Raw genomic sequence first — 23,704 nt, forward strand, 5'->3', positions numbered from 1 at the left:
TATCTTGATTTTCTTCATTATATGAATATCATTCTGTCTCAATTATTCTGAATTTTCTTATGAAATATACTGTATTAGTGAAGCTGTCTGCTCTTATTATGATAAAATCAATTCATTCACACTGAAATTCTTCATTATCACTTCAATAAATGATAAAATCATTGTCATTGAAGATAGTCTCAGTTCTTCAGCTCTGATATCATTACTCTCTATAATAATTTTTAATTTTAAATCTTCTCAGCAAGTATATTAACTGATTATTTAAAAAACACAGAAAGTTCAACAAATAATTCTCAATGTCAGTATATTAATTCAATATATATTACTTATAAAGAAATCTATTGTCAAATCTGAACTGAATCAGCTCTTCTTATTACAAAAATCCTACAAATTACTTATTTATATTTGAAAATGTGAATATAATAATGCAAAACTACAAACATACTACAACTAAGAGTTAATTTATAAATATAAAATCTTCAATTAAAGAGTAACTCTAATCAGTTTTATATAGATAAAATTCAGAATAAAATCTACTCAGATTGTGAGTTTTTCACTATAAAAGATTTTCTAGAAATCATCACTATCAGATTTGATATATTCTGAAAAAATATTCTTTCTATTATTTCTTCAGTTGATATATTTATTTCTGTTTTAATTATAGAAAAGAATAATGCAGTAATACTCACTTCTGATATTTGAAAGTTAGATTTAAAGAAGTTATTGAGTTTATTTAAGAAAGTGCACTCATCAATCTCAACAACTACAATTATTTATATATATCTTATTATCTATAATAAGTTCAATCATCTCATTGAATAATCACTGAAATCAATAAATGTCAAAGTCAAATTATCAGATATCAAAGTCAAAGAAGAGAATATCTCTATATTAATGATCAAATACAAATATACTTCCTCTGTTGATTTATTCAATCTAAGTTGTATTAAACAAAATCAGCCACTTCAAATCAAAATCAAATTCAAAATCAAAGTTGACAAATCAGAGATAATTAAAATAGAGAAGAATCTATTCAAGTTATTCAAGTTAAAGAAGTTGAAATATAATATAGAATCAGAGACAGAGAAGAAATCTGTAAAGAAGATAGAAGACACTCTGATAAAGATAGATAAGAAAATAAAGAAGAAAATGAAAGATACTGTGATGGAGACAGAGAAGAGTTATTCTAATGAATTTGAAACATAAATAAACTATCTTGGTTTATCTGTAAATGAGATAAGATTTCAGAATCAGTGTTGAGATTGATTAGTAGAATGATTGATAGATTATAGTATACTTTATTATTAATACAAACAATTGTTTGTAAAATCTTCAATCAAAAAATGAATGCTATCTAATCAATTTCTAGATGATTTATAAGCTATCACTTATATCAACTTTTGATCAGATTCTTGTAAACAGAGCTCAGTTACTGTTCTTATAAGAAATCTCACTTCTCACAGATTTTTGACCACTATTTTTACCCCTATTCTTACCTCTATTTTGTTATATACTCAATAGGGTTAGTGAGTTTTGATGACATAAGATAATATAGAGCTAAAATATCTAACCAATAAGCTCTAATTGACTACAAATAAAATGAATATAATTGGAGTGTGTACACTGTAACACTAGTATAAAAAACCTATTTGACACATTTGTCACTATAGGCTGCCGTACAACAGCTGCAGAAACTCCGGCTATCACTATCCCAGCCATTCCTTGCACAATCTGCTGCATATGTCGAGGACACATTCTGCGTATTAATAGCTAGCCATATTAAATCTCACTGGCACCTAGGTTGTCTGGTATAACCGTAGGATTCAACATGCCGGGATAGTAGAACTTCTTTTGTAGATATGTCCATTGACTTTTATTGCCTGGTTCTTGTTCCAGATACTGGGGAATCTCAAGGAAAATAAACCCCATTAAAAACAGGTTCCTTAAGGAGAATCCTCATTTTGATAAGGGACTTCAACACATACAGTGATACAGCCTCAAGTTCTGGGTTAACAAGCCATCAAGCATACATACCAATTGTCATTTCTAGCCCCTCCAACGGCGGCTTATCAATTGGTCGACAGCATACTCCTTGGGCCACACACCAATTGAAACTGGTAGGTAGACCCACCAGCCATCAAAGCCACCTCCCAGGCAAATTGTATGTAGGGCTTTCACATATTCCCAATACTCTGAATAGTAGCCGCACATTTCCCAATCAAGTAAGCCTGTCACCTCAACCCAATCTGCAGGAACATCTGATGGAGATACATTGGGCTTGAGCTCCATGACATTGCGAGGATGAAGGTCGCCGTGCGTCATAACCAACTTATAGTCGGAGATAAGAAACGAACGAATCATCCTCAACCATCCCGTTTCCGTACGCTTTGGATCAGAAGTCAGAAACTGATTGAACTCGGCCACATTTTTAATGGGATGCTCTGCAACCCGTATATCCCTCCTTGCATCCTTGCATCTTCTCGGGATACCACCACCGAGAATGGCGTGGGGTTCATCTGAAGGAGGTGGAGGAAGTGATCTAATGCTGGAAAACATAGATCCTAGTTGTTCCTTGATAGATTCCTTCTGGGCCGGGCTAAGTGTTTTCCAAAGTCGGTCAAGCGGCTCGCCTTCAATTCTGGTCATGAACACAAAACCCCAGCGCCCAGATTGAAGGATTCCGTGTATATCTGGAGACCGAAGTTGGGGAAGTCGCTGCTTGATGTGGTTCATTGTCGGGATGTGGTCGATGTCGATACCGCACCCAGCTTTCATGACACTCTCTGGGCTGATACCGAGTACAACGGTTGACCCAAGTTCCCAGATAATATCACTGTTGACTATTGCTCGATTAAGCCTTTGAATAATTGCGGAGAGACTCTCCGCTGAGAGCTTTTCACCTGGAAGCACATTGTCCGGAGAAAAATTGGTCAAGAGCGGGCTGAGACCATGAATAATTGTGGCATCAGAAGGAATTTGTGAAGTTAAGCGGACATCGTGACTCTCCATCTTCGCCATAAGGATTCCCTACCAATGTCAGCAGGTTTTCTGAACAAAGCACTTCAAACAAAGCATCGAAGTTGCGTGGATCCAAACGAGTATTTCGGCCTCAAACTGACCAGGGATGAATCTTAAGATCTCGATGAAGATTTTGGTGGATCTCGCCAGACCAAAATGCTCGGACAATTGGCTGACCTCGGGCCGTGCCAGTGCTGTGCCAAGCCACCGAGGAGCCGCTCGCCGCACACCAATTATTCTTAAATATAAGATCTTGATAGCTGGCATTCGATTATTAGAATAACTACTGTCTGAATTTTAAACATGATGTCGGCGATGAAAAACGCCAGAAGTGGGAAAACAGCGCTCACCACCGACTATAGAGATAGTGAGTGGGTAGGGAGAGGCAACGAAAAGTTGATGATTCCGGGCGCTATCTTGCGGTCGTAGTCAAACATCTTCTCGCTCCGGGGGGTTGGGAGGGTGACAATTGCTGTGACATGAGTTTTTTCAATTAACTTAACTAATAACAATCTAAATACGGCTGTTCAAAGATTCTGGTAGGAACAAAAGCGCGAGCAAGATCTAGTATCCGACCAACATCGGTGGACCCATCTTCCACAAGGCATCCAATGTATTCGATATCATCCATCACTTTCTCAATATCAGCTCCCATTCCTGAAGCATGAAGTATCTCTGCGACAGCAAAGTGGGCCCGAAGAAGTTCAGCTTCGGGGGGCTGGAGGTCACCCTGGGAGCTATCGTCATTGGTGCCGAATCTCACGATTCGATCTTTTGGAAGATTTTGCCGCATTATTGGATCAAAGCGGGGGTATGTTTTGATGCGGTACGTATTAGTTTCCTCCTATGAGCACCGACAATATCAGTACAGTCACTAGCACGCCAGAGAAATCAACAATGCCTACCATCGGTTCGAAAGCCATTTGGAAGCTTCCAAAGTAGCGGTGTAATGGAAAATAGAGACTCAGGCCATTCGATGTGTCATTTATTTTTTTCACTCCAATTATTTTTTGTAAGGATGGGAAACATCGGTACAAAACTTCCCAGCGTTCACTTATATCTTTGGGAGGACCCTACATAAATGTTTTACATCAACATCCCTGACAAGCCGTGAGAGTTGAACTAGTTGGTGAAAAACTCACCTCCTTGGCTGGAAAATAAGCATATGAAAATGGTATGATGTGTGCGACCTCGATTGGTGCTGTTGGCTGCTCGTTAGGGGATCCCATTGTCTCCCAATGGTTACCATCCATAAGTTTTGTGACAAGACATAAGTGGCCATCTCGCTTCAAACAATCGTCACGAAATCGCTTTTCACGGGCAAGCGGGGAAGGGAGTTGCGCTGCCACTGATTCGCGACTTTCTACACGCTTTAAATGGGGAGAGCTGACAACGGAGGACACACGGCTTGACGATTTCACTGGCAGTAATATCAGTAACCGAATAGTATAGTGACACAACTCTAGCGCACTTGTATATTACTGTAAATTCACTTACTGGGAATGAGAAGTCCAGTGCGTAGACTTTCAAAGACTTCAAACAACTTGTCGGGATCGTTGCCACACCGTAAAATGTCATTTGCGATTCTAGTGGCGCCTTCTTGGGGTAGAATGTCAAGGAATGCATTTAAGCATTTGGCTAGCTTTTCGTCCTGGTGCCCTCTTGAAGGGGTGTATGCCTCGATTATACGCTTCACACTGTCGTGGTCTGAGCTGTCACCAAGATTTTCGGTTGAGATGGTGGTTTGTGAGTCTCTTCGACTGGGATGCTGTGAGGTCTTCGGAAGCATTTCGGCGGTTGGATTGGATGTATATGATATTTTTCAGCGAGTCTGGCTCCATTGTAATAGTGGAATAAGATAGCACTATGGCCACTAGGTTATCCATAGCAAAAAGCCAACATAACCATTTGTCAAATGGTTGCGCTCATAGCGATATATATACCCGTGGGCATGGCCACCCAACCCACCATCTATGTAACAATAGTTGGATAAACGCTTAGAGAATAGTTTTTGTCGGCTCCGTCATAGATCATTAGTGCGTCTTAGTGTTCGGCCGGAAAAACTTTTCACCAACCATCTCATCTAGTGTGGGTAACTATAATTTTTGATGAGGTTACTACGCGGTATGCCCTGTTTTCTGGGGCAGCCTTCCCTTCAATGGCAATCGAGGATGGTACCAGCTTCTGTCTCCTTGTTGGCTTGTAGCACTAATGATACGCCGAATATACGCACGCCGTCGGGTTAGGATCCATGAGGGGGAAATTTTTGGGGCAACTTGCCGTCCAATGCATTGAATTGCTTTGACGATTGCTGTAGAGCAAGGCGGGGAGAATAAGCATATTCTCAATATACAGCGCGGTAAATGAAGTCCGCAGGGAACTTCTCAGAACAGCAGCACCATGATTGGCTGGAGAGGCCCTCTCATGCGCAAAAGGCCAACGGCGCAACGCTGACCCCTCGGGATCCCGTTTCCCCACATGAAAATCCGCTGCTGTGGATGCCAGGTTGCTAAAGACTAGAGAACGCCTCACTTCGTTTAAGAAGAGGAGGTGGCGAGCGACTACAGCTGGTCTTCAATGATCAAACTCCTCAAGCAACAAATCTTGTATACATTCCGAAAAGGAAAGAAAAGATAAAGAAATTTGGGTTTTTCGGGGTGAAGTTATGGCACCCGTTTTTGACTTCATCGTGGTTGGCAGTAAGATTACCAATTCAAGCCTCTGGTAACTAACAGTTTGAGCTGAAATCGGGAAACGTAGGTGGCCCGGCTGGCAGCGCTGTTGCATCTGGGCTTGCTCGTGCTCGTGCGAATCCAACAGTCCTGCTTCTCGAAGCAGGCGATAATCTCGAGGATAGGAACCTACGCGTCGATGGGCAACGATGGTTGACCTTTCAAAACAAGAATATGAACCGGGGTTATAAAACTGTACCCCAGGAGTACTGCAATAACCGCGAACTCGATTACTCTCGTGGACGCGGGGTCGGAGGCTCCAGCGCCATCAACTTTGGTGTCTACAGCCTTGGTGCCCGGGATGACTACGACGAATGGGCGAAGATCGTAGGTGATGATGCCTTTAACTGGGATCACATCCACGCCCGATTTAAGGAGCTTGAGACGTTCCACGGGGAGGTTCCAGCCGGAGTTGATAAAAAATACGCTGCTCCAAAAGCTGCGGACCATGGCACAACGGGTCCCCTCCACGTCGGATATGCTGCAGAATGGGAGAAGGATCTTGTGCCCACGCTTGACATTTTTGAACAGGCTGGATTTCCACTCAACCCAGACCACAACTCTGGTAATCCAATTGGCATGTCTGTGCTGATCAATTCGGCACATAAGGGTCTGAGATCCACTGCAAAAGATTTATTAAAACGCCAGGCACAGAACCTGACAATAATCGCTAATTCACCTGTCCAGCGTCTCCTTTTAGAGGACAAAAAGGCAGTAGGAGTAGTAGCGAATGGCACCCGATGTAAGAACCTGCTCTGTGGAATGCTTGGTTCCCAAATAAACACAGCTATGGACCAGCTCATGAGCTAACGTTATAGACCTGGCCTCTAAAGAGGTCATCCTCTCAGCAGGCGCACTGGACACGCCGAAGATTCTGATGCACTCAGGTATCGGCCCAAAGGGACAGTTGGAAAAATTCGACATTCCCGTCATGCTTGATGCTCCTGCCGTCGGCCAAGGTCTTCGAGATCACTACTTCATTCCACTCATCAACACGGTGGCTAGCACCAATAATGATCGACGGGCTTTCTACGGCAATAAAAAAGTCATGGACGAAGCCTTGGAACAATGGAAGCGCGATGCCACGGGCCCGTGGTCCAAATTCTCCTGCGAATGCGGCATAGGCTGGTTCAAGATCGACGGACTCACGCAGACGAAGGAGTTCGAAGACCTCCCCTCTGAGGAGCAGGAGTACCTTCAAAAAGAAACCGTCCCGCATTACGAAATCTTCACTCACTTTCCCATCCATTGGTTCGTCCCGGATTTCCCAGACTCGGCTCTCGATTATACCTGTCTGCTTGTTTTCCTATACAACGCCCAGGCCCGTGGCGAGGTTACATTGCAATCTTCGGATCCAAACGAGCCTCTGCGCATGGATCCAAAATTCCTCTCCCACCCCTTTGATCGTCGTGCTGCAATTTATTCACTCCGTGATGCATTCCGCATTGCAAAACATCCTACTTATATCAAGGATAGGTTGGCGGAGTTAGCTGCGCCCAAATCTAACTCTGACGAGGATCTCTTGGAATATTGGAAGCAGAATATCTCGTCCAGCTGGCATATGATATGTACCGCCAAGATGGGCAAGGCTGGAGATGTCGATGCAGTTGTCGATTGTGATTACCGCGTCATGGGTATCGATGGTCTTCGCGTGGCAGATATGAGTGTGATCCCTGTGTTAGTGAGCGGGCATATCCAAGCCGCAGCGTATGTGACTGGTGATACTTGCGCGGAAAAGCTCATCAAAGAATATAATCTTGCATGAGAAGTCAATGGAAATATATTGGCTGAGGCGGGGCTAGCTCCGATTGTTACTTCCATCGGTAATGAGCTGTCTGGTTATTGATCGACACTGAGCTATGAGCTACATCTCTCGGGCTGAGCTCCTGGATACGTTGGATATTCATACTGTCACCATTGTGTATTATCCCTTCGTCTGGCCGCTAGGCACAATTAGCGCATTTTTTTAGTGTGTACATTAGTGTATTAAAAGCACAAAATCTACTGGATTAGATGAGAGATTGGCTGTATTGGCATGTTTTTATATAATTTATGTAATCTATTTGATCTAGCCCTAATTAAGATATAGAATGGAACTCCTGCCAACATCTGCTCTTCAAACAGAGAGAAATATTATTACATACAGCACAATCAGATCTTGTTCTTGGAGTTCTATCTTTATTCTCTTCTGTTCTCTTTCTTTTGTACTGACACCAAGCACAAGTTTGAGTGGATGACAGAGAAATCTGATGATGATTCAGATCTGAATTTAATCAAATAGAAGATAGTGAACTTGAAAACTCAAAGAGTTGATGATAGAGCTGCTGACAAAATTGAATATAAGAAAGAGTAGTAGTGCCAGTGCTAGTGCCAGTGCCAGTGCCAGTGTCAGTGCCAGTGCCAGTAGCTAGTTGATGAAGAATATAAGCATTCACAATAGAATGATCAATAATTCAGTACAGAATTGTCAACCAGATGCAATTGATGAGTATATGAGTCTTATAGAAAGCTCTATACTGATTTGCTAGGTCAATCCCATTTATATTATGATTATAATCATCAATAATAGTAGGAATCTTCACTGCTTTTTGTCAATTATCTCTAAATATTCTCTGAATTTGAGATTCATTAGTAGATGTCTTTTCTGAGCATTTTCTGACACATTCAACAAAGCTGTCTGGCAGATGAATTGTAGACAGTAGTAATACTATATTATTATCTTTCTATTCAAGACAGAGAACTTTATTTTGAGAAATAATACACAGAGTATTGAAGGGAATGTGAGCAGATAATTCAGAGCTTTTCAATTCTTGTAGAAAAGATGATAGATTGACAGAATGAGTAGTTCCACAGACTTCAATTCCTTGCTTTCAAAGATAATGAAATAGAGCAATAGAGGTGAAGTAGTTATTTATATAAATTGAATAGCCAGCAATCTCTTTACTGTTGTTCAACTTTAGATATTGCTTGAAGCTCTGCTGCTCAGAGCTCTGCTGCTGATCAGAATGCTACTGATCAGAGCTCTGCTGCTTGAAGCTCTGCTGCTTGAAGCTCTGCTGCTTGAAGCTCTGCTGCTTGAAGCTCTGCTGCTTGAAGCTCTGCTGCTTGAAGCTCTGCTGCTCAAAGCTCTACTGCTCAAAGCTCTGCTGCTGCTCAGAGCTCTGCTGCTGATCAGAGTACTGCTGATTGAGATGCTGCTGATCAGAGTGCTGCTGATTGAAGTGCTGCTGCTCAAAGCTCTGCTGCTCAGAGCTCTGCTGCTGCTTGAAGCTCTGCTGCTGATCAGAGTGCTGCTGATTGAGATGCTGCTGATTAAGATGCTGCTGATTGAGATGCTGCTGATTGAGATACTGCTGATTGAAATGCTGCTGATTGAGATGCTGCTGATTGAAGTGCTGCTGATTGAGATGCTGCTGATTGAGATGCTGCTGATTGAAGCTCTGCTGCTGATTGAGATGCTGCAAGAATACAGGCAGCTATTCAATCAATTCCATCACAAGAGATTCAGTCTTGGTTAATTCTGGAGTCTGGAACATTGTACTTATGTGGAGATTATCATGAGACATGGAAAAGGTTAGACTGACTGCTGAAACCATGAATTATATATTTGATTTGATTTGATTTGATTTCAGTTCATTTCTTGACATGATTTTAGTGAGATCAGAATCAGAATGAGAGTGTAAAGTGACTAGAATTATCAAAACATGAGTGAAATAAGATTAAAAAATCTTGATATTTCATGTAAAGTGACTGACTATCAAAAGTAAGAATATGATTTGAAATTGATTATAATTTTAACTCAAGTTTGATTCCATTCTGATGATTATATAATACATCAATCTGATAATATAATTGATAAAGATATTACCTCTATCTTACTTAGTGCTGCTGCTAATCTATCCACTGCTGCTAATCTATCTATCACTGCTAATCTATTATCACTGTCAATCTATCTATCACTGCTAATCTATCACTGCTAATCTATTGCTGTCAATCTATCACTGCTAATCTATCACTATCAATCTATCTATTATTATTAATCTATCTATTGCTGCTAATCTATCACTGCTAATCTATTGCTGCTAATCTATTACTGCTAATCTATTGCTGTCAATCTATCTACCACTGCTAATCTATATAGAGTAAATTATAATTTCATTTAATTTTATTTTGTAAAAATTTAGACTGACTGTGTAACTGTGTATGAAACTGAGACTAAAATTTTCCTCAGTTTTATTATCAAATATTTTAGTTCTGATCTTATATAGTGTTTTATAAATTAGTCACTTTACACTGTTTATATTATAACTCTAGTTTTATTTCACTGTTTATAAAAAATATTAAGTTCTGAATACTGTTTTTATCTTTATTTCTGAATTACAGTTCCATTTGATCTCATTTTATAATATAATATTAAATGAGACTGTGATTTATTCATAATTACATAATTTATATATTATTACATTGAATGATGTCTAATTATACTGTGAGTGTTATCAAATATCATTATCTTTTTTAAAGTCAACAACAGAAATATCATTATATATCTGTAGATATATTAAAAATTTAAAAAAAAAAACAAAATAAACATCTGAGAATATTAATGAAAAAAAACAAAAATCTTCTGTAAAAAAAAAATAAAAAATAAATAAAAAATACAAAAAAAATGAAAAATATAAACAAATAAAACAAAATTTATTTCATCAGTCTATAGTTGTCAAAAAATTTACTTCTCAATTTTTGAATGATTTCCATAATCAATCTAGTATCTCTCACAGTGAGAGTTATTTACTTATAATGAATCATGATCTTAAAATCATCTGTGAAATAATTAGTGAGATATTGTTATATTTGTTTTTATATAATATTATACACTCAAAAAGTGTGATTAAAATTGTCTCTGCAGTGACTTGAAGAGTATTGAAAACAGAATATTGAAAACAATACTGATCTTCATTAATCTTCTAAATAAAATATATAAATATAACTTTAAAGAAAATGAAATCTTCTGACTTCTGATAGTAACAGATCTCACAGATAGCCTCTAATCTTATATCAGTATCTAGTGTTATCAAAAAGCATTACTTTGATAATTTCATACTCTGCTTATTTATTTTTTTCATATAAGAGTGGGAATTGTGCATCTTCCACACAGCACAGTGAGTATTGAAATACTGCTTATAATGATGAGCTCAGACTGCTTTCTACTTTATCACTTACTGTTTATATACTGTTTTATAGACAGCAGCAGTTGTTGGTATAATCCTCTGATGAGAAATACTCTTATTATAAGTTATTTTTTTACTTGAGAGAGAGGGAGGATGTTGAGTGCAGAGAATGAATGTATAGATTTCAGAGAGAGAAGGATAGAGATTTGTAGTGCTGAATTTGCTAGATAGAATCAAATAATTAATCAATATTCATTAGTAAGAAAACATTGAAATATTTATATTGCTTTTAATAGTTAATATACTGATACAGAATTATGATGAATTGAAGAGAAAAAAGAGAAAGAATCAAGAAAAAAAAAACATCTGTAGATATTAATCTGAGAGATTATATTTACAAATAATCTCTACAGCAATACAGAAGTATTTCATCTATATCAAATCATAATATAATCTGTATAGCAACTGCATGTATGTGATATCAATAAATATCTCATCTATATCAAGCTATAATATAATCTGTATAGCAACTGTATGCATGCAATATCAACAAGTATTTTATCTGTATCAAATTATAATATAATCTGTATGACAACTGTATATATATAATATTAACAAGCAGCACAAAAATATAAACAGTATTGCTATAAGATATATAATTTTCCATAATATATAGCTGTAGATTTTTTTTTCTTCTTGAATTTTTTGATATATCTCTGTTCTTCTCATTATATTTCTGTGCAGATATTGTTTTGTAAAAAGTGTATATTTTTTTCCAAACAAATCTTCATCATCACAATCAGAATATGTTTTTCTTCCTCTCTTCTTCACTGAAAATATGTCTGTCTCTCTTTTTAAGAAACATTTGATGGCTCTGTATATCATCAAGATATATAAACATCATCATCATTTTGAAGAGAAAGAGAAAGAAGTCTTCAAGTGTGAAGAAACTGACTATAAAATATATTATATTATCTTGAAAAAACTCTGCAATGAAGTAGATTAATAATAATCTTGAATAATACTTCTACTGAATTTTGACTAATAGTATAAAAGAATTAATACTGATGATTTGATATGTGAGAAGTTGAAGAAGAAAATAGTGAAGTTACTGATGCAGCAGCACTGAGATCAGAAGTGCTTATGAGAATGATTTGAAATTAAAATGAAAAGAAAGAGAGCTGAAAAAATAGCAGCTGTGAAAAAGCACTATCAGAAGAAGATTGAAGATATATTTATTTATAAAATAAAGAAACTCAAGCTGATAGATTGTATTTTGAATATATTTATTAATAATACTTTTTGATAACAGCTCTGTGATCTAATTGATTAGCAGATTTCTGAAGAGAATCAGAGGATTAAGATTTTATTTAGATTTTATATACACTCAATAATTCAAAATATTAAGAAGATAATATTGCTTTCTGAGTATACTAATCTGCTTGCTGCAGAGATAGAATCTGAAACAGCAGATTAGAAAATATATAACTTTGAAGTATAAATAAATCTGATGAAAAGAGAGAAGAGTTCTTTCTTATCTGAAAAGATAGTAGAGAAGAGTTTTGAGATAATTGTTTTCTCTGATGAGAAGAAGAAGAAGAAGAAAAAGAAGAAAGAGCAGAATTGAATTGTAAAGAATAAAGAGAAGTAGAAAAAGAAGAAGAAGCAGAATAAAAAGAAAGAGAAGAAGAAAGAGAAATGATAAAAGAAAATTTTTTTTTACAGAGTTTTTTAATACTTTTATTAAATTAATTGTATTATTATAATGATCAAAAATTTGAAATTTTATTTGATATTTCACTTTATAAAAATTCTTTATTGTGAGAATATATCATCATAGAGACATTACACTTATGATATATATATATATATATACTTATAATTCTTGTACATTATTTGATGTCATATATATGACTTTATATATAATATCTGTAAACAACAAAAGATGATATATTTATACTATAGAATTATAATAAATAAACTTTTCAGTAGCTATAAAATTTAATAATTTTTTTAATATTTTAGTAATTGTTATTTTATATTTTGTTGCATTGTATTGTATTTGTTGTTAATTATAAATATATTTAACTAGTCTTCTAATCAATTAGAGTAGATTATTGGAAAAAAAGTAGTAAAAATTTCAATAGATTTTCTAATATTATTATTTTAACAATTTATTTTACTTATACTTTTCTATTATTTATATCATTATAATAACTTTATTCATCACTGAATCAAGAAATTCATCATCTTCTTTAATGAAAATTGAAGATCTTATAGAAATAAGAGTGAATCAAAAGATTTATATTATTTATAAATTCTTGTAAGATGATCTCTTTCAAATCTGATGAATATATATATTCTTTTTTCTTCAAGATAATAAACAATACAATCTATAAAAAAGTCAGTATAGACAATGAGAAGATATATGAAAAAACTTTCAATAAATTGCAGTCAAGATTACTGAAGAGCTATTTCTTCACTGTAATTATTACAACTTCATACAGAAACATTTATTATAAAGTGAATATAATTCAGAAGAAATCATACAACATCTGAAATCTATTGATTATCTACAGCTTAGAAAAAAATATCAGAATATTTGAAATGAATTGATAAGTACATCATTTACTCTCACTAATGATAACAATATTTAATAACACTCATGTACTATTTTGCAGAAAAACATGTGAAAATGATAATAAATCAATTCTGATTTTGTAATTTCAACTCTTTTATCTAACAACTTTTGTAAACAACTTCTATATCTATATATATCTCTGAATCTTCTACTGTATACTGTTGAAAACTCAGAATTCTGAACTCTGCTGTAAATACTGAATTCATATATTTAAATTTCTCATTGATCTAATCTCTGCTCCTCTCTTGATATTCATTATAATAATAATATACAACAATTTAAACTTATATTGAAAAAATAACAGAAGATATCACTGACAGTGAATGCATGAATAAATATCAATAATCTCTTCTTTTTAAACACTGTTTGTTATTTCATTGATGAAGATTGAAACTATAAAAAGAAATTAATTAACTTTGAATCATTGAAGAGCAGTTATACAGATGAGTATATGATGAAGATTCTAATAATAATTATTAAAAATGATTTCTGAGATATTTTATCAGTACTTCTTGCAATCACAACAGACAATACAGCAAACAACTTCACTATAATACAGAGTCTGAAGTAAAAACTGATATTGTATAGATGAAATAATAAATATAGATATATTTCATATATTATATATATTATACAGCTTATTGTGCAAGTATTGATCAAAGTATTAAATATTGAATCTAAAAACACAGAACTGATCAGTTGTTTTGATGAAAATGATATTGAAATTGATACTCAAGTCATATTTTCATTGACTCTTAGCAAGATAATGATATTTAATAATACTCTGATGTAAATTGATCAATTTTCTAATTATATTATTCTCTTTTTTAGATTTGTTATATTGTCAATACAATCAGCACCTCTCTCAAACAACAGCAGCAATTTCATAATATTCAAATCACACACAGCTCAACTCCTCTGCTTAATATAATATAAAATATTTGAATATAATAAAATTCTATCTATAAGATGATAGTTCAAGCACTTCAATTAAAAAATGCTGTAAATCATTGAGTTCAGAATTTCAAATAAGAGAAGATTTATACTCTGAAACTTTCTGAATCAGAGTAAACACAGTTAAAATATATTATTGAGCTGTTGTATATCTTTTACACAACAACAAAGACTGTATCTATTACAGTTATATTAATGATGCAAGCTGTTTGATGAATATACAACAGATTATTTACTTATCTGAAAACTCAGATAATCTGTATATAAAAAGAATAATTTTAAAATACTACTATTTCTTCAGTAATTAAACAAGCTTGAGACAAATTTGTAGAATATTATATCAGAATAAATCAGTCATTTACTGATTACTATACTGTTGCTGCTGTACTTGATTTTTTATATTAAATCAATATATATACTTCAGAGGATTAAATCAAGAAAAAATGATAAATCTATATTAATATAATTTGAATATACTACAATAACAACTATCAATAATATAAATAGAAGAATATATAAATTGAAAAGTCCATGAATCATGATTCTCTGATTGATAATTTTTTTTCATAATACTCAATATAATATTAGTATTAATCTGTTACTAATACTGTTTAAGAATTTGCACTTATTGATTGTCTCAGAAAATCTGATAAAATGAAATATTTGCAACACTGAATTCAACCACTATCTACACAATAATTCTGTTAATATTAAAGGAAAATCTATTCTGAATCTATAAAGAATAATCAGTAGTTAGTATCTAATAATAGCAATAATGATATATAATATTCTGGCAATTTCATTGACAGAAGTTGATATAAAGAGAAAGTTTAACTCAAGTTGAAATATTTATCATTATCATCATAATCAATTGCAAGAAGAAACTGTGAAGAAATTGATGATGATTAAATATGAAAAAGAAAAAGAAATTGTTGATAAGAATAATATTGTAATGAAATACTCTTTCAATGATACAGTGAAGAAAAAAATTGACTGAGATTATATATAGTATGAATAAGTTTATAAGTGTTATTAATGATTGTTATCAATTATACATGTATTACATAATCATCAGAACAGAATCAAATTTGAGTTAAAATAATAATCAGTCTCAGATTATATTCTTATTTTTCATAGTCAGTCACTTTATATGAAATATCAAGATTTGTTAGTTTCATTCTGATCATGTTAGACTCAAATCTGATTCTTTTACACTTTATTTCTGAAAATTTTAATCTCTTTACACTCTTATTTTAATTCTGATTCCACTGAAAATCACATCAAGAAATGAACTGAGATCAAATCAAATCAAATCAAATGTGAAATTCATGATTCCATCAGTCAGTCTAAAGATAGCTCTATTCTTTTAATTCAAAGATTTTATATCTCTGTTTAATTGATTTCTAAGGCATTTTAACTGTATATTTGAATTGTTCAAAAAATCTGTAACAGACATGCTATTGATTAAGCAGATACTACTGATATTGCAGATTAAACTGTTTATATTATCTACACAGTTTATATAATCTATTTCAATAGCAATATCAATGAACTTGACACTATTCTGATAACAGTTTATAAATTGATTAAAAAAAGAAAGAGAAAAAAAATTAGAAGAAGAGATTATATAAGAGGATTCTTATAGACAAGAGAATTGAAGTGAAAGAAATATTGAAGATTATACTCTGAAGAAGTATGAAATGAAAGAATTATTAGAGTATTAAAATATATATAATTGTAAAATGAAATTATAAGAAGATGTGAAAGAACTTTATAAATATATATGAGTATATAAATATATAATAGAGAGTTGATTGTGTAAGTTAACTATTAATAAATACTAATTTATCACATTATCTCTCTCTACTGAAATGAGTGAGAATTTGTAGATATTGAGTACAGCAGTGTTCTTTATAATAGATACAGATTTTCAGATTGAATAATTGTATTCTATTTATTTAATAAAATATTCATGATAATGATAATTGATTCTGTTATTGAAAATTGCTTCAATTTTCTATTTGAGTTCATTGTTTTTTTTTATAATGACAGATGATTGTCAGTTGAAGATTTTTTATGAGAAGAATAGATTCTCAGCTGTGAATCAGAGTAGATTTATATAAAAAATATTATAAATATCAGATAGAATATTCAGTTGATAGTTGTGAATATCTAGTACTTCTATTACTGTATATTTAATATAATGATAATTCAGTATATATAAAAAGCAGTCTGTTTTTATATTTTTAAGATTCAATCAGATTTTATTCTCTATACTGTAATAGATTACAGAATTTTTTCTAATATTTACTTAATTTTTATAGTTCTATTGAATACTAATTATTGAAGCTTCAATTTATTTACAGATTTTTTTGAGTTTACTAATTATATTCTCTGCTGTTTATACAGAGTTGTGAATATATATAATCTTTTGAGAGATTTCAGAGTAGACTGACTGTGTGACCATGCATGAAACTGGGATCAAATTTTTCCTCAGTTTCATTATTAAATATCTTAGTTCTGATCTCATATAGTGTTTAGCAAATTAATCACTTTACACTGTTTATATTATAAATCTAGTCTCAGATTATGTTTTACTAATAAATTAGTGATTCTGATCTCATTTGATTCCATTTTACAAAATGGAATCAAATGGGATCATGATTTACCCTATATAGATTGGCAGTGATAGATAGGTTGGCAGTGGTAGATAGATTGGCAGCGGTAGATAGGTTGGTGGTGATAGATTAGCAGTGATAGATTAGCAGTGATAGATTAGCAGTGATAGATTAGCAGCAATAGATAGGTTGGCAGTGGTAGGTAGGTTGGCAGTGGTAGGTAGATTGGCGGTGATAGATTAGCAGTGATAGATTAGCAGTGATAGATTAGCAGCGATAGATTAGCAGTGATAGATAGGTTGGCAGTGGTAGGTAGATTGGCAGCGGTAGGTAGGTTGGCAGTGGTAGGTAGATTGGCAGTGGTAGGTAGGTTGGCGGCGATAGATTAGCAGTGATAGATTAGCAGTGATAGATTAGCAGCGATAGATTAGCAGCAATAGATTAGCAGTGATAGATAGGTTGGCAGCGGTAGGTAGATTGGCAGTGGTAGGTAGGTTGGCGGTGGTGGGTAGATTGGCAGCGGTGGGTAGGTTGGCAGCAGCACTAAGCAAGATAGAGGTAATATCTCCACCAATCATATCATCAGATTGATGTATTATATAATCATCAGAATGGGACCAAACTTGAGTCAAAATCATGATCAGTCTCAGATCATGTTCTGATTTTGATAGTCAGTCACTTTACATGAAATATCAAGATTTTTTAGTTCCATTTCACTCATGTTTTGATAATTCTAGTCACTTTACACTCTCATTCTGATTCTGATCCTACTAAAATCATGTCAAGAAATAGACTGAAATCAAATCAAATCAAATCAAATGTGTAATTCATGATCTCAGCAGCCAGTCTATTTCAGAGAAGTTCAGAATCTCTAAATTATAACTATATAAAAGAAAGAATGAGTTTATATCTGTTGTAGCAGAATTTTGACTATTTATAGTAATCTCAGTATATAACAGCAGATTGCTTCAGTCATTTTGTATATAGTTATAAAATTTTTAGAAAATATTCTTAACTATCTATATTATTCTCTCAGTAGCTTCATTGATCTCTGAGTGATATACTGTTGACAATTTTTATTTAATTCTTAGTAGCTGATATATACAAGTTTAAAATATACTTACAAACTGACTGTCTCTATCTAATATAATAAATAAAAACAAACTGTGTATACAATAGAATGAACTTCTGATAAAAATATTTGTAATAACTTCAGTGTTTATTTTATCACAGAGCTGCAGTATTACACTCTTACTAAGTTAATTGATAATGACTAAGATATTTATAAAATCTTCATTTTCAGATAAAAAAACTGTAAAATTAATGATTATATTATATCAAGTTTATTCAGAGATAGATAGAAGTTTCAGTATTTTTTTTAATATTTATACTATACTGTCACTGAACTGCAGTAATTACAGTTGTATATAAATCAATATATATTCTTCAATATATTCAGTCAGTAGAATTTTTGAATAATAATACTGTATATAATTTTACACTCTGAGTATCTGATTATTAATAAGTTATAAATTTCTTATATAATCTATATTTGTAGAGATTCTGAATCAGAGACTCATCATCTATTTCAGAAGTATAAGCAGTTGTTATTATTAATTGAATATACTGAGATATCTATTTTTGAGTATACATCTGCAGAGAATCAGAGTGTTTTATTTTATACAGTTTTAATAATCTATTGTCAGAATTTATCTGTTTCTACTACTTATTTTTATTACTTTTTAAATGAGAAGTTTTGAGTTCAGAACTAATTAATATATATATAGAGTTTATCTGATTATATAAAACTCTTCATAATCACAGAGTCAATTAATTAATATTCTCAATACTTTCATCTGTTGTCTAGATTATTGAAGAATATATTTTATTTTCAGTAGAATAGAGCATCTGTAAAAATGTTCTCTGTCTCTGATTGATAATGAATTGTAAATGAGAAACAGTTAAAAAACAGCAATCAGTATATATATCTCTCTGTAAGTTTATAAATGATTATGAAGTATTCTAGATTTTTATAATCAGTGATGATCTTGAACTTCTCTACATTCACAAGCTTGAATTCTCATTTTTTAAGATATTGTATGATTATCAGAAGCTTCTTGTTATAGATTTTATAATTGTATTCAGCAGACAATATTTTCTTTGAAATAAAAATACAGAATTGCAGAATATCTTTATTATTATATTATATCAATACTTCATTTATTATATATTCTGAGATATCTATTTTAAGAATTGTATACTTATCTGAGTTGAATGATTGCAGTATTGAAGCAGTTGTGAATATATACTTCAACTTTTTGAAAACAGTATCTACTTTGATAATTCATTGAAATACAGTATTCTTTTATATTAAATTTATTAGTGATTGTATGATATTCAAGAAGTTCTTGATAAATCTTCAGTAGAAATTAATGAATTCTAGAAAACTTCTAGTTTCTTTTACTGAGATAGATATTTCTCAATTAAGAATTGTTTTTATCTTTTTAGAATTCATTTGTATATCTCTTTCAGCTTCAATGATGAATTCTAGATAGATTATAGATTTGATTTCAAAGTTATACTTATCAATATTCACTTATAATTCTACTTCTTGTAAATGATTAAATACTTGTTATATATACTTGTGATGTTCAATGAGCAATTCATCAGTAAAGATCAGAATATTATTTATATATACTAATATAATCTTATTAAGTAGATCTTATAGAGCTCAGTTGATATATTTCTGAAATATACTGAAGATATTTACTAATTTAAAAAGAGTCACTGTTCATTTATATAATCTGTAATATATATAAAAAATGATTAATTATTTATTATTTTTGTTGATTCTTATCTTATAGAAGACTGCAGAAATATTAAACTTTATAAATTATTTTATTTTTTCTATTTATTTGAGTATTTCATTGATGAGCAGAAGAGAATATCAGTTTTTTTATGTAATTTTATTGAGTTCTCAATAGTTAATATAGAATTATAGACTTTTATCTAATTTCTTTGTAAATAGTACAGATGCTGCAGCAGATGAGTTGTTAATATAAATAAAGCTTTTATTCAGTAATTCATTGAGTGTTTTTTATAGAATAAGAAGCTTATTATATAATATACTGTAAAGAGAGTAGACTGACTGTGTAATCATATATGAAATTGAGATCAAATTTTTCCTCAGTTTCATTATTAGATATCTTAGTTCTGATTTCATATAGTGTTTAGTAAATTAGTCACTTTACACTGTTTATATTATAAATTTAGTTTCAGATCATATTTTACTAATAAATTAATGATTTCAGTTCCATTTGATTTCATTTTACAAAATGAAATCAAATGGAATTATAATTTACTCTATATAGATTGGCAGTGATAGATTAGCAGTAATAGATTAGCAGTGATAGATAGATTGACAGCAGTAGATAGATTGACAGTAGTAGATAGATTGACAGCAATAGATTAGCAGTGATAGATAGATTAGCAGCAATAGATTAGCAGCAATAGATTAGCAGCAATAGATAGTGATAGATTAGCAGTGATAGATAGATTAACAGCAATAGATTAGCAGTAATAGATTAGCAGTGATAGATTAGCAGTGATAGATAGATTGATAGTGATAGATAGATTGATAGTAGTTAGACTGACTGTGTGACTGTGTATGAGACTGAGACTAAAATTTTCCTCAGTTTCATTATCAAATATTTTAGTTCTGATCTCATATAGTGTTTTGTAAATTAGTCACTTTACACTGTTTATATTATAACTCTGATCTCATTTCACTGTTTATAAAAAATATTAAGTTCTGAATACTGTTCTTATCTTGATTTCTGAGTCACAGTCTCATTTGATTCCATTTTACAATATAATATCAAATGAGACTGTGACTTACTCATAATTACATAATCCACATGTTATTACATTGAATGGTGTCTAGTTATGCTGTGAGCATTATCAAATATTATTATCTTTTTTAAAGTCAACAACAGAAATATCATTATATATCTATAGATATATTAAAAATTAAAGAAAAAACAAAACAAACATCTGAGAATATTAATGAAATAAAAAAAAAACAAAAATCTTCTGCAAAAAAATAAAAAACAAATAAAAAATACAAAAAAAAATGAAAAATATAAATAAATAAAATAAAACTTATTTCATCAGTCTATAGTTGTCAAAAAATTTACTCCTCAATTCTTGAGCAATTTCTACAATCAATCTAGTATCCCTCACAGTGAGAATCATCTGTCTACAATGAATCATGATCTTAAGACCATCTGTGAAATAATTAGTGAGATATTGTTATATTTATTTTCATATAATATCATACACTCAAAAAGTGTGATCAAGATTGTCTCTGCTGTGACTTGAAGAGTCTTGATAACAGAATACTGAAAGTGATAATTCTCTCTCTCAATCTTCTGAACAAGATATATAAACACAGTCTTAGAGAAAATAAGATCTTCTGACTTCTGATAGTATTGAATCTCATGAATAGCCTCTACTCTTATATCAACATCTAATATTATCAAAAAGTATTACTTTGATAATTTCATACTCTGCTTATCTACTTTTTTCATATGAGAGTGGGGGTTGCACACCTTCCACACAGTATGATGAGCATTGAAATGCTGCTTATGATGATGAGCTCAGACTGCTTCTCACTCTGCCACTTGCTGTTCAAATGCTGCCTTGCAGACAGCAGCAGTTGTTGGCATAACCCTCTGATAAGAAATATCCTTATCATAAGCTATTTTTTTGCTGAGAGAGGGTTAAGCACAGAGAATAAACATGTAGATTTCAGAGAGAGAAGGACAGAGACTTGTGGCACTGAATTTGCTAGATAGAATCAAATAATTAATCAGTATTCATTAGTGAGAAAACATTGAGATATTTATATTGCTTTTAATAGTTAACATACTGATGCAGAATTATAATGAATTGAGAAGAAAAGAGAGAAAGAACTAAAAAAAAAAAAACATCTGTAGATATTAATCTGAAAGATTGTATATACAAATAATCTCTACAGCAACAAAGAAGCATCTCATCTGCATTGAGTCATAATATAATCTGTATAGCAACTATATGTATATGATATCAACAAGTATCTCATCTGTATTGAGCCATAATATAACCTGTATAGCAACTGTATGCATGCAATAGCAACAAGCATGCCATCTGCATTGAGCTATAATATAACTTATATAGCAACTGCATGCATATAATATCAATAAGCAGTACAAAAATACAAACAGTATTGCTATAAAATATGTAATTTTCTATAATATATAGCTGTAGATTTTTTTTCTTCTTGAATTCTTTGATATATCTCTATTCTTTTCATTATATTTCTGTGCAGATATTGTCTTGTAAAAAGTGTATATTTTTTTCCAAACAAATCTTCATCATCACAATCAGAATATGTTTTTCTTTCTCTCTCTCTGCTGAAAACATGTCTGTCTCTCTCTTCAAGAAACATTTGATGACTCTGTGTATCATCAAGGCATGCAAATACTGCCATCATCTTGAAGAGAAAAAGAAAGAAGTCTTCAAATGTGAAGAGACTGACTGCAAAACATACTATATTGTCTTGAAAAAACTCCATAATGAAGTAGATTGATAATGATCTTGAATAATGCTTTTGCTGAATTTTAACTAATAGTATAAAAGAATTAATACTGATAATCTGATGTGTGAGAAGTTGAAGAAGAAAGTAGTAAAGTTGCTGATGCAGCAGTGCTGAGATCAGAAGTACTTATAAAAATGATTTGAGATTAAAATAAAAAGAAAGAGAGCTGAAAAAATAATGACTGTGAAAAAGTACTGTCAGAAGAAGATTGAAGATGTGTTTATCTGTGAAGCAAAGAAGTTCAAGCTGATAGATTGTATTTTGAATATATTTATTGATAATACTTTTTGATAATGACTCTATAATCTAATTGATTAGCAGATGTCTGAAGAGAATCAGAGAATTGAGATATTGTTTAAATCTTGTATATACTCAATGATTCAAGACATTGAGAAGACAGTGTTGCTTTCCAAATTGTATAGCAGTCATCTCATCAAACAAACATGGATCTTCAATTAAAATCACCCTTGAGAAGGAGACAGATTGGAGAGAGATTATCACTCTTTTGAAGGAGTTATATAAGGAGAAGATGAGCAGATTTAGCATTGAGATTACCACCTCTTTTAATCTTCTTGATATCTCAACTCTATCCTCAAACACCTCTGTAATACACAGTTCTGCAGCTTTCATTGGAGTGTCGGATTCACAATTAACAACCCAGACATTGGCATCAAAAAGAGCATTAGATGTCAAAGAAGAAGTAATCTCACCACCTGCCAAATCCCCTCTCTATCATCCTGCCAAATCCCCTCAAATTCATGAAATATCCGATGATGAAAAGCTGCCGCCTATGTGTACAAGATCCACGGCCACTAGCCAGCAGCTGAAGGAGGCTCAAAATCAACAGTCAAATGAGTGTGATTCTTTGCAGATTGGGTGTGAGATAACTGCTCACTGGCATGTCAAAAGATGAATTGTCATAACTTTGAGCAGGG

General features: G+C 32.3%; 4 protein-coding genes across 4 annotated transcripts; 1 reads left to right on the forward strand and 3 right to left on the reverse strand.

Moving 5' to 3' along the window:
- Positions 1-2,046: 2,046 nt before the first annotated feature.
- HCBG_03991 (uncharacterized protein) lies at positions 2,047-4,807 on the reverse strand (the record flags this gene model as incomplete). Its single annotated transcript, XM_045431040.1, has 5 exons — positions 2,047-2,900; positions 3,120-3,278; positions 3,595-3,862; positions 4,161-4,438; positions 4,516-4,807. 5 exons carry the CDS (start codon positions 4,805-4,807, stop codon positions 2,047-2,049), a joined length of 1,851 nt encoding a protein of 616 aa, XP_045287593.1.
- Positions 4,808-5,683: 876 nt separating this feature from the next.
- HCBG_03992 (glucose-methanol-choline oxidoreductase) lies at positions 5,684-7,515 on the forward strand (the record flags this gene model as incomplete). Its single annotated transcript, XM_045431041.1, has 3 exons — positions 5,684-5,717; positions 5,779-6,492; positions 6,557-7,515. The coding sequence occupies 3 exons, from the start codon at positions 5,684-5,686 to the stop codon at positions 7,513-7,515; spliced, it is 1,707 nt and encodes a 568-aa protein (XP_045287594.1).
- A 1,363-nt stretch (positions 7,516-8,878) lies between these two features.
- HCBG_03993 (uncharacterized protein) lies at positions 8,879-9,346 on the reverse strand (the record flags this gene model as incomplete). Its single annotated transcript, XM_045431042.1, has 2 exons — positions 8,879-9,226; positions 9,335-9,346. The coding sequence occupies 2 exons, from the start codon at positions 9,344-9,346 to the stop codon at positions 8,879-8,881; spliced, it is 360 nt and encodes a 119-aa protein (XP_045287595.1).
- Positions 9,347-21,134: 11,788 nt separating this feature from the next.
- On the reverse strand, positions 21,135-21,720 carry HCBG_03994 (uncharacterized protein; the record flags this gene model as incomplete). The annotated part of the gene is made up of 4 exons (XM_045431043.1): positions 21,135-21,142; positions 21,328-21,417; positions 21,471-21,659; positions 21,699-21,720. 4 exons carry the CDS (start codon positions 21,718-21,720, stop codon positions 21,135-21,137), a joined length of 309 nt encoding a protein of 102 aa, XP_045287596.1.
- Between the last annotated feature and the right edge of the window lie 1,984 nt (positions 21,721-23,704).

This window comes from Histoplasma capsulatum (genome assembly GCF_000150115.1).
Source record: "Histoplasma capsulatum G186AR genomic scaffold supercont2.5, whole genome shotgun sequence".
Lineage (NCBI taxonomy): Eukaryota > Fungi > Ascomycota > Eurotiomycetes > Onygenales > Ajellomycetaceae > Histoplasma > Histoplasma capsulatum.